We start from the raw sequence: 16,293 nt of genomic DNA on the forward strand, positions 1-16,293 counted from the left end.
CCAGTTCCTCAGACCCACTAGCCACGTTTCACATAGTCAAAGCCACATACGGCCAGTGGTTACCCTACTGGACTATCAATAGAGAACAAATCCATTTTGGCAGCAAGTCCTACTGGACAGCACTTTAAATGATACAGAAAAGTAAAATAGGCTAGGCACAGTGGCTCATGCCTGTAATCCTGGCACTTTGGGAGGCCAAGGCAGACAGATTGCCAGAGCTCAGGAGTTCGAGACCAGCCTGGGCAACAGGCGAAACCTCGTCTCTACTAAAAATATATATACACACACACACACACACACACACACACACACTAGCCAGGCATGGTGGTGCACGCCTGTAGTCCCAGTTACTCGGGAGGCTGAGGCACAAGAATTGCTTGAACCCGGGAGGTGGAGGTTTCAGTGAGCCAAGATCATGCCACTGCACTCCAGCCTGGGCAACAAGAGAGAAACTCCATCTCAAAAAACGAAAGAAAGAAAAGTAAAATTATATCTAAATAGTTCAATAATCTCTTTCATATACAAGCTGAATATCCCTTATCCAAAATGCTTGGGATCAGAAGTGTTTCTGATTTCAGATTTATTAAAATTTTGGAATATCTGCATTAAATACTTACTGGTCGAGCATCCCAAATCTGAAAATCTGAAATCTGAAATGCTCCAATGAGCATTTCTTTTGAGCATCATGCCAGCATTCAGCAAGTTTCAGACTTGGGAGCATTTTGCATTTTGGATGTTCACTGTATAATAAGAGCTACTGCTACTTTAAACTTTTGGATTTACTTTGTTTACAGACATTTCCTATAGAAGCATTAGCTATTCCTTCATTTCTCACCTTCACTCTGGATTGACAGGGACAATAGGTATTTGTATCATTTCTCAAAAGTTAAAACATATATGAAAGCACCTCTAAATATTATCTATTTTGAATATAAGTGAACAGAACGTTAAAGAACATACATTTGAAAACACCTGCTTCCTTCTGTCAACTCCCAAATAAAGCTGTTTTGCAAAACCAGTGTTTTAGATACACTAAAATTCCTACTCCTTAGTATTTCACACACTGTTAGTGAAATAGGACTGTGTCATGTTATTAACTAAGCAGCACTGGCAGACATTTTCCAAAGAAGTACACTAGTAAAAATTGTTGCAAGGTTGTAAGATGCAACTAGGACACAAAATAGAAAATTTCCCAAAGAACTCCTTAAAACACTTTTATCTTTGTTACTGCATTTTTTTTTTTTTTTTTTTGAGACAGGGTCTCACACTGTTGCCCAGGGTGGAGTGCAGTGACATAATCTCAGCTCACTGCAACCTCTGCCTCCCAGGTTCAAGTGATTCTCCCACCTCAGCATCTCAAGTAGCTGGGACTACAGGCATGCGCCACCACACCCAGCTAATTTTGTATTTTTTGGTAGAGACAGGGTTTCACCATGTTGGCCAGGCTGGTCTTGAACTCCTGACCTCAAGTGATCTGCTTGCCTGAGCCTTCCAAAGTGCTAGGATTACAGGCATGAGCCACGGCATCCAGCCTTGTTATTGCATTTTTCCAGTTTTATCCTGACTGATTCTTTTCTGTTGTCCTTTGTTCTCTTTCTCCTCTTCTAGATCTCTAAATGATCTTTGGGGATGGGAGTGAGGGAACGACGTCAGTCCTGGACTCTCTTCTCTTTCTATACTCTTCCTAGGCAATTCCATCAATTTCTGTGGGTTTAAATACTAACCACAATAAATGCTTATGACTCTCAATTTGTCTCTCTGAGTTTCAAACCTATATATCCAACTGCTTTCTTAATATCTCCATGCAAAAAAATGAACCACAGGCATCCCAAGCCTAACAGTTCAAAAATGAAACAGTATCTCCCACTTTCTCTTACCTCTTCCTTAAATCAATAATTCATACTATCCACTCCACTGTACAAACCAGAACCTAAAAGTTACCCTTGATAACTCCCTCAGCCCCAACACGAAGCCACAATCAGATCTTGTTGATTTTACCTCCAAAATATATCTTCAATCCACCCTATTGTCTTCAAGTCCATTGACATCATTTTATTCAAAGAATTTGCCAAAACTTCTAACTATGTATTTATTTTATATGTATTTATGTGTGGTTTTCTTAATATCTGCCTCCCCCAACTCAGTATTAAGTTCCACAAGGGCAAGGACCATGTCAATTCTATTTACTGCAGGAGCCTAGTACCTGGCACAGAGTAGGTACTCATAATATTTACTCAGGCCGGGTGTGGTGGCTCATGCCTGTAATCCCAGCACTTTGGGATGCCGAGGCAGGCGGATCACTTGAGGTCAGGAGTTCGAGACCAGCCTTGCCAACATGGTGAAACCCTGTCTCTACTAAAAATACAAACAAAAAAAAAAAAAAAAAAAAAAAAAAAAAAAATTAACTGGGTGTGGTGGCACATTCCTGTAATCCCAACTACTTCGGAGGCTGAGGCAGGAGAATTGCTTAAACCCGGGAGGCAGAGGCTGCAGTGAGCCAAGATTGTGCCACTGTACTCCAGCCTGGGCAACAGAGTGAGACTCTGTCTAAAAAAAAAAACATTTTTTTTTGTTCCATGAATGAATGAATCCTTGTATACATACGGTGTTAGGGAATGCAAAAAACCAATGAAGATTCTGCCGATCAGCAGAGCATTCAAACACTGAACTGGAATTGTGGTGCTCTCCAATTTTTGCTTAAAAAGACTCCCTTGGCAAATTGTAATCTTATAGAACCCTTATTTTATACAAAAGGTTTTTTTCTTCCTTTGAACCAGTGACTGGGATTAAGACTGAAGAAGTCTATAAATAAGTAGGGAATTTACATAACCAGAGATTGGTCTCAGTAGGCCTCAGATCCCACTACGGAAAAAGCAAACAAGTTTTTGGCATTTTAGTTCTACCAAATTCTGTTATTGCAATTACAAAGTTTATATCTATTTTAACCATGTATCCATGTCTGCACTTGTACATATATATACAGACATGGGGACCTCAGTTCATGCTAAATCACTTGTCAAGTTCTAAGTATTTATATATAAAAATGGCAGGTTCAGTTGCCTCTTGGAATCCTCTTAAGGGAATGGAAGAAATAAAAAATTCATCTCTCATCTTGGAAAAACCTTTTAAAATAATATTTCACCAATTTAGCAAACCTGTATACTCATGTTAACTCTATAATGATTTGTTTTGTTTCAATATTTTCAAAATAGCCTCTCTACATTCTTGTTGGTTAACAGTCCTGGTCAAGGCTCAGATCTATCCTTTCCTGTACACAGATATAGGCATTTGCTCACTTCCAGATATTCCACAAAGTAACCACACTTCAAAGATGGACAACTTTGCAGCTGGGCTACCATTTCCTTCTCCTGTCATTTACATCAGGCAATATTTCATAAAAGGATTACCTCCTGTAGCTGGAAGGATAGTTAGAGATTATGTAGCCATCTACTCATTTTGCAGATAAGGAAACAAGGATTCCAGAGACTGATACAGGATTTCTATGATTTTTTCCCCTTTATGCAGATTTGATTGCCTCACTATAAATTTAATCCTTGTATTTCATGATTACTGCTATATAAGCTTTATACTGGAGATACTCTGTTTCTTTTTTTTCTTTTTATTTTCTCAGAGATGGGGTCTTACTATGTTGCCTAGGCTGTTCTCGAACTCCTGGCCTCAAGCAATCCTCTTCCCTTGGCTTCCCACATGTTGGGATTAGAGGTGTGAGCCACTGTGCCTGGTGAAATATTCTGTATTATCAAGAATGGCTCTGTTGTTGACCTACTGTCTTCACTTTGTACAGGCTATTGGGATCTCAGCGTCATTCCAAATTCAATAAAACTTGGAAAAATGAATCAAAAATCCATCAGTCTCAAAGATGATGCATCCTAATTTAATGGAATGCTACCTGACAAAATAAATGGTAAAACTCAAGGTAAAACCACCACCACTCAGCAAGGCCAGATTATCTTAATCAATCCTCTTAATCAAAGAGCTTATGGCAGGCAATCAAAATGATTTTGTTGTCAGGACCTGTATGTTTAACTGGTGCTCTAGCTGACTTAAGGCTGCCCTGAAAGGATCTGCAATGAGGTGAATGAGAAAACCCATCTTTCTTGTAGCATCCATCCACACTCTAGGAAATTGATATTCACGCATTCAGTCAGTCAGTCAGTCAACAGCAAATGCCTGCTATGAAGAAGGCACTATTTTGAGTCCTAGGGTTGCAGTAAAATCAAAACAATCTTCTCACTCAGTCATCTCTTGTGTTCAGATTAAACCTCTAACTCCTGCACTCTTTACCACTGACCAAATCAAACCTGGGTAATTAACTGTGGAAAGCTGCTGATCTCAAATTCCTTGGACTAGGAGTGCTCAAGGATGTGGAACATCGTTTCCAACTGTTTCCTAACACATTCGGTTCTCTAACATGAAGAATCTTAGAGCCAGCCAGGGGCGGTGGCTCACGCCTGTAATCCCAGCACTCTGGGAGGCCGAGGCGGGCAGATCACGAGGTCAGGAGATCGAGATCATCCTGGCTAACACAGTGAAACCTGTCTCTACTAAAAATATATATATATATATACAAAAAATTGCCGGGCGTAGTGGTGGGCGCCTGTAGTCCCAGCTACGCGGGAGGCTGAGGCAGGAGAATAGCGTGAACCTGGGAGGTGGAGCTTGCAGTGAGCCGAGATTGCACCACTGCACTCTAGCACTCCAGCCTGGGCGACAGAGCCAGACTCCATCTAAAAAAAAAAAATAAATAAAAAGAATCTTAGAGCCAAGAGAGACCCAAGAGGACATTTAGCCCAATGTTTTATAATAAAGAAACAAGAGGTCCTGGAAAGGAAAGTGACTTGCTTAAGGACACAAAGGCAGTTTGACAAAGATGACTAAAATATCTCTATTTTTCATAAACATTATGCCTAGCTCTGGTTTTCACAAACACACATTTGCATTTACAAGTTCTTAATCATTTAGCTTTATTGCTTCTCCCCAATCTGCTTTGGTAAATTCTTTCAACTAACCAACATACCTATTTGAAAAGAATGGGGAGGATATGGCCAGTGATTGGTAATCTTATACGCTTGGTACCTTAAATGTATCTCATTTTATCCTCACAGAGTTATGCCTTAACAAATGAAGAAACAGGAAATTCAAGAATAGCTAACTAATTTTCCCAGAGTGGTTAGGAAGCACCCCAGGTCTCATTCCAAAGCTCACACTCTGGCCTCTACCGAAATGTTGACACCACCAATGAATAAACTGTCTCTTGGTTTAGGAAAGAACATGCTCACTGTATAATTCAAAAGCAGAATCACCCTTTCCTGCTAATAATCTTTTTAAAAATGTAAATCAACAACTGTTTATATCCCTGTTTTCCTTGGGATTGGCTTATCTGAATAAAAACGAAGCATGAAATTATAAAGTTTTTCACCAGACAAAATTAAAGTATATTTTCCCCAAAAACTCAACAGAAAGACTACAAACTATAAGCCCAGGAGACCCAAAAAGAACAAAAGAACTATCTGTGCCATTTCTCATCACTACCAGGTCAGCCTTGCAAATATCAATTTACTCTTTAGACCCTTCCCAGAATCAAAATGGACAACAATTACCTCATCTGAATTTAATCCAGCGGTTGCAGCCAGAGGCACTTTCCCATGTAGCACTGTGCTGGTCACCTCTTTTATGCCAAATACTAGGGAATCAAGGTCCTCCTTGATCCACATTCCAGTGGAGGAAGGCTCCTCTAGAACAGGAGTTCCTTCTTCTGAAATAGGCACTGAGTCAGTGTGGGCAGAAACTCCCAGGAAGGGCACACCAATGGGGGAAACTTCCTCCATAGGAGGCACTGCAGCAGCTGGGATGGCAGGCACCTCTGGGGTGGGCACTGAAGCAGCAGGGATGGCAGCCACCTCTGGGGTGGGCACTGCTGCTGCTGGGGAGGCTGGCTCCTCTAAGTTGGACACTGCAGCTACTGGGGAGGCAGGCTCCTCAGGGGTGGGCACTGAAGCTGCTGGGGAAGTGAGTTCCTCTAGGGTGAGCACTGCAGCTGCTGAGGAGGTGGGTTCCTCTAGGGTGGTCACTGCTGCTGCTGGGGAGGCTGGCTCCTCTAAGTTGGACACTGCAGCTGCTGGGGAGGCAGGCTCCTCAGAGGTGGGCACTGAAGCTGCCAGGGAAGTGGGTTCCTCCAGGGTGGCCACCACAGCTGCAAAGGAGGCAGATTCTGCTGGGGTGGGCACTGTAGCTGCAGGGGAGGCAGATTCCTCTGGGGTGGGCACTGCAGCAGCTGCGGAGGCAGATTCCTCTGGGGTGGGCACTGCAGCAGCTGCAGAGGCAGATTCCTCTGGGGTGGGCACTGCAGCAGCTGCGGAGGCAGATTCCTCTGGGGTGGGCACTGCAGCAGATGGGGAGGCAGATTCCTCTGGGGTGGGCACTGCAGCAGCTGGGGAAGCAGATTCCTCTGTGGTGGGCACTGCAGCAGATAGGGAGGCAGATTCCTCTGGGGTGGGCACTGCAGCAGCTGGGGAGGTGGGCTCCTCTGGGGTGGGCACTGCAGCAGCTGGGGAGGTGGGCTCCTCCGGGGTGGGCACTGCAGCAGCTGGGGAGGTGGGCTCCTCTGGGGTGGGCACTGCAGCAGCTGGGGAGGCCGGCTCCTCTGGGGTGGACACTCTAACAGCTGCAGTATCAGGCTCCTCTGGAGCATGCACTGTGGTAGCTGGGGTGACAGGCCCTTCTGGTGTACCATCCTCCTCTGTGATGGGTACTGCAATAGCTAGAGCAGTCCACTCTGGGGAGAACCCTGCGACAGCTGACATACCCTCCTGTGTGATGGCTGCTGCAACAGCTGGAGCAGTCTCCTCTGGGGAGGACACTGCAGCAACTGCAGCAGTCCCTTCAGGGACAGACACTGTAACAGCTGGGACAGTAGCCCTCTCTGGGGCTGATGTTGCAGCAGCTGTGACATCCTCCTCCTCTAAGGAGACTACTGAAGCAACTAGGATGTCCTCATGTGAAAAGGGCACTATAGCAGCAACTACAGCAGTTCCCTCTGGGGCAGGCACTGCAGCAATTGAGGTATCCTCCTCTGGGCTGGGCAGTGCAGCATCTAGGGCATCTTTGACAGTGGGCACTGCAGCAGTCTGGGAAGGCCTCTGGAGGATGGGTATCCATTCCTCTAAAACTGGTTCAGTATTACCAGCCTTGGTAACTTGTTTCTCTGGAAAAATATTTAGGAATGAATCTGAATCTCTCCTTTCCATCTCCCGTCCCTCTGATGATGCCACATTCAGCTCAGGCTTTGTATCACTCACAGTTTCCACTCCATCTGGATTAAGTCTCAGTTCTCCAATCAGCAGGTGCAGACTCAGAATCTCTGACTCTGGGGACTTCCTCTGGAGATCCTGGAAGACCTGCTCTGGGAAGTTTCTGTGGAAATGTGCTGGAGCTCGATCCTTCAAAAGCATGGCTTGATAATCCAGCTCTTTTGCCTCACCATCCTCATCACAAACTTTCTCCACCGACAATTCACCAGCGACCACATTTCCCATTGATGTCAGACTGTTATTTTCTTGATTAACAGTTACATTCCCACTTTCCAAATGAATTTCATCTGTTAGTAAATTTGATTCATATAACACCTCTACTTCAGGTCCTGAGGTAACATCTGTTAGTTCATGATTAAAAGCAAAACTGAAGGTGACCCTCTCAATGCACTCCTCACCATTCCCCTCAGTTTGACTGCAGTCTCCCTGGGACAAATTGCCATTGTCTTTGGCCAGCTCAGAAGCAATGAAGCCTGATAATTTTTCTTCATGAGAAGCCCTGTGATCAGAGTTCAGCAGTCCTCCTGGGTCCAGCTTTTCCAGTGAATCCAGATCAGCTGGCTGTCTGGACTTAAATTCTGCAATCCTGGGGCTAAAAGGCACTTTTTCACATTCCTCCTTGCTAACAGTGGAAGTGTCTCTCATGATATCAACGTGGGCAACAAGTTCCACAGCATTAGGCACCTGAGAAGAATCCAGGGTATTAAAATATCCACAATCCAATCCAGTATCATAATCTTTTGCCCTTACATGTAAAAGGCCTAAATGCTGTTCCTTTTCTAAGGCAGCCCCTGAAAAATGACTAATTACAAATAAATTTTCTGCATCCTGGGATGCAGCCAGCCCTTCAGAAGAGGTTTGATTCTGTAGCTCAACTAGAGGAGTTACTCCTTCTTCACATAAACACTTCTTTTCAAGTTCAAGAAACATCTGCACTGAGTCTGTGTCAGAGAGCTGTTCTGCATCAATAGTACCCACAGTACATGCTGAATCTGAAACAAGTCCCTCTAACCCCTGAGCAGTTCTGTTTGCCACCTCACCGAGAATATCCTCACCTGTAAGAACACAATCGCAATCCAGGGGTATATCCTTGGGAACAGTAGCCAACTTGTCCTTGGCTGGCTGTGGGTCATCAGGGCAACAAATCTGACCAAGAGATAGATGGCCAAAAGTCCTCAAGACAGCAGCTAAGCAATCGGATCCATCCTCCACCAGTGCTGTGTTTGCTTGTTCTCTTTCTTCAAAAATATCTGCCAGGCTGTTCTTCTCATCTGCCATCAGAAAAGTCTTTTCCCTGTCTGACAGTTTCTCTTCCTCCCACTCTCCCTCAGCCTCCATCATAATCCATCGCTCATCCTCCTCAAACTTTAGCTCAGACTCTGTTTTCTCTCTCAGGCTGGGGGTTATGAGAACATGCAATTCTGGATCTAACAGCTCTTCACTCAGGCAAGGGGAGAGAGTTGGCATTTCCACAGTGCAGGCTGTGTCCCCAAGGGGGTGCTGCTTCTCACTGAAGCCTCCCTTAGCTAAACTTTTTGTGGCCCTCGGCCAGGTTGCACTTGAGAATCTGGATTCCTGCATTACATCTGTGTTACCACTTGTTGCTGCAGCTTCTGATTCTACAGGCTGGAATTCATGGGGAGGGTTTGCACTGTGCTGCTGAAATCTAAAGTCCTGGCAGTCTCCGCTTAAGTTTTTTACATCTTGCACCTCTGGAATACCTATGGATTTGGACACATGTTCCAGAGTTACTGACTCTGACTGAGGTTCCCTGTGGTCCAAATGACCAGAACTTTCTGTTAATGCAGAACTGGACTCCTTCTTCTCTTGCAAGGAAGGATTTGAAGCACCAGCTTCTGAAACCTCACTGAGAGAAGCTTCTATCCTCTCTGCAAATTCTGGGAAGTTGGGTGGCATGAAGGACTTCCACGATCTCCTGTTAACATTGTCTTTGCGTTCTGCATTTGGCCGCCTTCTGGGTGGCACAGGTGCTGACTTCTGCACATCACTGCTTAGCTTTAGTGCATCAAATATTATCCTCTCATCCAGCTTCTTACCTTCTGGTGCTCTAGATTCAAAAACATTAGATGCTGCTCCTAATGTGCCATTGCTGGATATAGTACTTCCTTCCATCTTTTCCATGGTGCTTTTTGAAGTCTGGTTAAGCTTCGACCCCTGGTCAATTTGCTCATTTATCCTCATTGTATCATATATAGACCGTTGTGGAACATAGCAGTCCTCTATGTAGCCATCCTCCTCCTCTCCTTTCCCCAGGCAGGTGGGGTTCCGCCTTAAACAGTCTGGTCTGCTGAGTGGCTTACCCATCCTTTTTCAATCAAGATGAACCATCAATCTTTCAAAAGTATTTCTCACAGGTTCCCCCCAAATGCATTCTACATAAGTTATAAATCCTTTTAGCTGTTCATACCCCAAACCACCAATTGCATCTGCCCTCCAGAAAGGCCTGGAAGTCCCGTTTTGAAACCATTCTGGAAGAAGCTCTAAGACAAACAGCTTTTTCCTCACAGGCTAGCAGCCTCATAGTTGACAGACGATATAATTTAAAATAATTCCTTGTATGGCTTATGGTTTAATTTTTTTTTTTAAGAGCACTGCTCTTTCAAATACAGTCAACAAAAATCATCTGATATTGACGAGTCTTTTTCGATATCTAGTTCCACTCACTTCTCTCCGAAGCAGAGTTGGGAGCAGCAAATTTATGCCGATTGTATCCTTTAATAACAATGGCACAGCCTTTCTAGTCTTCAAGTATGGCCCAAGCTCCTAAGAATTCCTTTCATTTTATCCTCAGTTCCAGCCCTGGAGAGTCCAGCTGGTCTGAATTAGCCATTCGTCCTCCCTAGCTGGGGTGTTTGCATTTGAACTGGGATGGTCGGCGGATATTCCTGCAACTTTAAACACAGGAAGTCCTTCATTCGGGGCCAGCTTGGGGCTTCCTGTCTCCAAAACATCATGGCATTGTTGTGGCTCCCAGGCCAACCCTGCGCTGTAGCTACAGAACAAGGCGAGCGGAGCCCCGCGCCAGGCCTTCGGAAAGGCGGGCGGGCGGCAGCAGCGGCCGCGGGTCTGTCGGAGGGGCTCGCTCAACACGGCCCGCTTCCCCGCGCCATGCCGCGCGCCCCAAGGGCCAGGGTCGCCTCACCGCAGGCTGCAGGTGGCTCCCGGCCGCGCCGGCCTCAGGTCCCGCGCTCAGGAAGTTAGTTTGTCCCTCCGGCAGCTGAGTCCCGAGTGCTGTGGGCGCCGCCTCCCCCACCGCCGCCAGTCCCCGGCCTGCAGCCGCCACGCCGTGGGCTGCATGACAAGCAGTCGCCTCTATTCTCCACCACGCCGCTGGCCCCGCGGCCCCGCCGTCCTCCCCGCCCGCAGCTGTCACGGTCCCGGCATGCAAACTTCTGGCTGGGAACAAAAGGCTCCGCTAGGGCCGGGCGGGGGGCGAGCCCTCCTCCCCCGCGCCGCGCGGCCCGCTAGCTCGCTCGCTCGCTCGCTCGCTGGAAGTGCTCGGCTGGCGGGCGGCTCTCCTCCCCCTTCCCGCGCCGCCGCGCTGCGCCGCCCCGCCCGGGCAGCCCCCTGGAAGCCAGGGAGCGCGCGACGCGGAGAGCCCAGGGAGGAGGACGAGGGCGGGGGCGGGGGCGGGGCCCGGCGGGGGCGGGGCTGGGGAGAGGAGCGACCCCGAGAGAGGACGAAGCGGTGGAGAGGATTGGAGACGGAAGCGCCGAAGGAGGGGCTTCTGCGGGATTCGGCGCGAGGAACCCGGGGCACCAGCCGTTCGGCCCCCGCAGCCCACGCCCACCGCGCCCCGGGGCCAGAGGGGAACGCCCCGCCCCCGGAGAGGGCGCAAGGAGAGGAACGAAACCCGCGCGAGTCTCGGCTGCGCGGCGCAAATCCCCTGACAAAGGAAAGCCCCGCCCTCCTCCCGCTGGCCCGGCCCCTCCCGCCCCTGTCTCGCTCCAACCGGCCCGGCTCCGAGCCCAACCCAAAGGCGAACGAATCCAGAAAGGGCGCCCCCGATCCCCCAGCTAGCCGACTCTGGCGACGGCCACTCGAGTTCCCGTGTGCCGGCAGGTCGCGCCGGCTGGGGTGGGCCGCCTGCATCGCTCTCGGCTCCAGCTCTGCCGCCAAAGGCTGTCCCTGCTCCTTCCAGTGTCACCTTTAGCGCGCCCCTTGCCAGACCGAAGAACACTCCAGCCTTAAACCCGGCACTTTCCCGGTGTCCCAAAGGAATTCGGTCACGCTCAGAGACCAAAGTTATTGGATAACTCTAGGCACATTCTACCTTCCCTCTCTCCCTTCTCAAGTATATCAAGTCCTGGTCAATTCTCCCACCAGGATTTCTCTGCTCACAGACCTGAGTGGTATCAATGACGGAAGAAAATGGGGTGTTGGGGGAGGTGGGGATGCCAACAGCTGAGCCCTACGACCAAACACCTGGGTCCTTTATAGTTGCGCACAGCCAAGGAAACCTGAGCCTCCTTGGACCAGATGAAAAGCATGGGTATTTCAAATCTCAAATAGAAAACACTAGAGAAAAGTCGCTCACAATCCCGTCGTCCACGGCCTTTGGCTTTTAGAAAAGCCACTTGGTCACCTGGTGACTGTTAAACAAAGAAAGTACAAAGGGCAACCCAGGAAACTGTCCACCAGAGGCAGCTGCATCTCTTAAGGGGTCCAATACTCTGTTCTATTTGTGATGGCCATTCTCTGATTTTATGAAGGAAAAAAAATCTATTAAAATTCGGAATCCCTGTCGGACCATGTGGTCAATATACGGCAAAACTTATGGAAAAGTTATTTCTACCCTTTACACAAACAGTAAGTGAAACCAACACCTGGTGTATGGAGATCTGGCCCTGAAACCTTGAGCTGAGCCTTAGGCTTACTTAGGGAATCAGACTGGTCCTTGGCAAAAATGAGAAGTAGCTGAAGCCTGTAATCGGAATTAGGCAACTAAAAGACCTTTCTCTGGTAAAATGCTTTACACTTCGTTTCTCACTTCAACAACGGCTGCTGATCAATTCTACCCACTCAAATCCAAAAGACTCTGCCCATCTGTAAACTGAAAGGGGTGGGGAGGCTGACTAGGTTGTGTCTTGACACCCTTTCTAGTTTTAATATTTTTTAGTTCTAAAACTTTTAAAGGCACTGCCCCAGAATCCTGTGTCCTCTTGGTCGTACACTGCCAAGACACTAGAAACCCTGTCCTATGAAGAACAAACAGTGCAAGAACCAATAATGTTTGACCTAGAGCAAGTTCTAGATGTAATTAGCATGAAGTATCTGAAGGGCTGAGACGTGGAAGGAAGGAAATTTGTTCTGGATGTCTCATTAAGCTGGCACACTAAGATCTAAGATTTAAAACCAATAAAGAGCTTCTCACAGCTATTCAAAGAATAGGGTGTCCCCTAAACTGGCGACTTTCCTGACCCTGGAGGTGTTTGAGCAGAAATTCAAGCAATCACTTGGCAGAGATTTGGGAAAACAGATTTACAAATCTTCTGCAGTTTGTTCAGATGAATTTTAAAGTCCTTTCTAACTCTGATACACTGTAATCCTAAGGACTGATATAGCTTACAGATATGATACTTAACAGTTTAGGGAATCCAGGTTTTAATTTTCCTTTAATTATTCAGCACAACTGGAAAAACTCAGGGAAGGAAAGATCAATTTTACTAGCAAATCTCCCTGGCCAAATACATTCACTTAAGTGTTCAGATATCATAACAGACTGTTTAGCATGCCAGGGCCCCTCTGGTTGGAAGAATCTGAGGAATTCTGGCTCTGGATGAAAGACGGGTGGTTATTCTATTATAAAGAATGTTCTTTTTTTTTTTGAGTGAGACTCCATCTCACTCTGTCACCTAGACTGGAGTGCAGTGGCGCAATCTTGGCTCACTGCAATCTTTGCCTCCTGGGTTCAAGTGATTCTCCTGCCTCAGCCTCTGGAATAGCTGGGATTACAGGCATGCGCCACTGCACCCAGCTAATTTTTTGTATTTTTAGTAGAGATGGGGTTTCACCCCTTGTTGGCCAGGCTGGTGACCTGACCTCAGGTGATCCACTCACCTCAGCCTCCCAAAGTGCTGGGATTACAGGCGTAGCCACTGTGCCCAGCCATAAGGAATTATCTTGATGTGGAATCACAAACTTCATGAACAGAAATTCCTTTACTGTTTCCTCACCAAGTCAGGTATCAACCAATCCAGACTTTTCTTAAATAATTCCCTCCCATGTCTATCTACCAATATTCTTACTACTCTCATCAGTGATCCATATAAATAAATAAATGTAGCATTCCTACAACTATGAAATTCAGATTTGAATTACTTATTATCTGTAGTCACACTCTCTCTAATTAGGGTGTTAGGAAAATAAATTTAAATACAACCTAAAGAGAAATTACATATAGTAATCTAATCCTCCCACTGCACCTCCAAAAAAACCCCAGAACCCAAAGCCAAAGAATGCTTTCTGAGTGCTTTGCTCTTTTTAAAAAATCATCAGTATGTGTTTAGAAATAAATCAAGAGAGGAAGCACAAGTTCTCCTCCATGTCTTAATTTTTATCTGTTCATGAGTTTCTCCTTAGTTTAGGTATGTGGAACTCTGCCAATAGCCATCTCAGTGACTGAAATAAATACCTGATACAGCTTTTCACCTCTTGTTGCCCTGATAGCTACCAAAAAAAAAAAAAAAAAAAAAAAAAAGCATCTGTTCATTTCACATGCTGTGTATAAACTTTTTAAAAGAGAAATACAGGGAGCTCCAGAGACCCTCTTCAGATATTTCCCCCACCCCTGTAACCACAAATATATGCACTGAAGCCAAATTTCAAATGAGTTTCCAGTTAATTGATTACAGAGTTCAAAGAATTCTCTACTCATTTTGAAATTCCCAAGTACAGAATTTGGTGTTAGATTTTCCTTCAGTGAATTTAGCAGAAAGAAAAATCCTGGCCCTTCCAGCTCCTTCCTGCAGTCTTCCTAATGAAAGACAGCCGGGTGGAGTCTCCTCACACCCTAACATAGCTCCCTTTCCAAGTTTTGGACCTGGCATCCTGCCCTTGTCTGCTCCAGACCTAAAATGCCAGCCCTCTGGGACAATCTGGAGACTCCAGATTCACACTTCCCTAGATTCTATGATGCCTTTTCACCCACCTTGATGGGTGCTCTCTCTTGGAAGACTAATTCTGAGTAGAAGAGGATACAGAGGACTGGTTGGATCTTGCTCATTTTAAATCTACACAATGCCTTTCATCTTAGGATCTTTAGATTTTACAAGCATTATTTAGTAGCAAGTAGAAACTCCACAGTATTAGTCTGTACCTGTTGGGCATCAGTCACTGCCATCCTTTGGTACTTTTATTATTATAAACATGGCTACAGAGTGGCTCATAAAGCAACACAGCATGACACGAAGTTTGCTTTAAGTGGGATACTAAGGATTTTGATGCTATTTGAGCTCTCATGTACTCGTGAACCCATGAGAAAACTTTCCATACACTCTGCAGGAACTCTCATGACCCCTGTAAGCCCTTTCCTGCCTGTAGACTTTCCAAAAGACAGTGTATTAATCCCTCTTTTTTAGACTAATGGTCACCAAAACCATGGTGATGACAAAATCATGGGGCTTTGCAAGTTAGAAAAGACCTGACAGAAGGGTGGGAAGAAGGAAGGCAGGAGGTATCAGAGAAGGCTTTATGGAGGGAATCACATTTACTCATTAGGATTTCAGATATACAGAGATGGCAAAGACAAATATTTCTAAGTAGAGAGCCGAAGGCAGGACTCTAAAGAAGCAAATTCTGGCTGGGCTCAATGGCTCACACCTGTAATTCCAATACTTTGAGAAGCTGAGGCAGGGGTATCCCTTGAGGCCAGGAGTTCAAGACTAGCCAGAGCAACATTGCAAGACACTCGTCTCTACAAAAAGTTAAAAAATTGGCCAGGCATGTGCATCTGTAGTCCTAGCTACTTGGGAGGTTGAGCTGAGAAAATCGTTTAGCCCAGGAGTTCAAGGTTACCATGAGCTGTAACTGTGTCAATGCACTCTAGCCTGGTGACAGAGTGAGATCCTGTCACCAATTTTTTGTTGTTGTTGTTAAATTTTTTTTTTTTTTCCCAGACAGGGTCTCACTTTGTTGCCCAGACTGGGATGCAGTGACACGATCTCGATTCACTGCAACCTCCACCTCCCGGGTTTAAGTGATTCTCCTGCCTCAGCCTCCCAAGTAGCTAGGATGACAGGTGTGCACCACCATGCCCAGCTAATTTTTGTATTTTTCGTAGAGATGGGGTTTTACCATGTTGTCTGACCTTAAGTGATGCACCTGCCTAAGCCTCCCAACTGGGCTTACAGCATGAGCCACCATGCCCAGCCAAAAAAAACTTTTTATTCTATTTCATTTTATTTATTTATTTATTTATTTACTTACTTATTTATTTTTTTGAGGCAGAGTCTCACTCTGTTGCCAGGCTGGAATGCAGTGGCACGATCTCGCTCATTGCAACCTCTGCCTCTCAAGTTCAAGCAATTCTCCTGCCTCAGCTTCCCAAGTAGCTGGGATTACAGGCACACACCACCACACCTGGCTAATTTTTCTATTTTTAGTAGAGACGGGGTTTCGCCATGTTGGCCAGGCTGGTTTCGAACTCCTGACCTCAGGTGATCCGCCCACCTCGGCCTCCCAAAGTGCCAGGATTACAGGCATGAGCCACGAAGCCCGGCCCCCCCAAAAAAATTTTTAAATGAGGACTCTGGGACGGGGTGCTCACTCAACTGTCACTTATATTATCTCATTTAAAAAATCCAAATATTTATAAATGAAGCTTAGGGTGGTAAGCATACTTGTCCAGAATAATACAGCTAGTAAAAATGAGGAAGAGGGCTGTGAAAGTAATTGCAGAGGAAGAATATTTGGGCTTCACAACTGACCAGAGAGAAGGTAG

General features: G+C 46.1%; 1 protein-coding gene across 15 annotated transcripts in view; it reads right to left on the reverse strand.

Moving 5' to 3' along the window:
- The window catches only part of MACF1 (microtubule actin crosslinking factor 1), a 401,556-nt gene that overhangs the window by 67,155 nt on the left and 318,108 nt on the right, over positions 1–16,293 (reverse strand). The window contains exon 1 of one of the 15 annotated variants that reach the window (XM_054528668.2): positions 5,622–10,892. Within the exon in view, the coding sequence (XP_054384643.1) occupies positions 5,622–9,656 (4,035 nt within the window). The 5' untranslated portion in view covers positions 9,657–10,892. 15 annotated transcript variants of the gene reach the window in all.

Source organism: Pongo abelii, chromosome 1 (assembly GCF_028885655.2).
Source record: "Pongo abelii isolate AG06213 chromosome 1, NHGRI_mPonAbe1-v2.0_pri, whole genome shotgun sequence".
NCBI lineage: Eukaryota > Metazoa > Chordata > Mammalia > Primates > Hominidae > Pongo > Pongo abelii.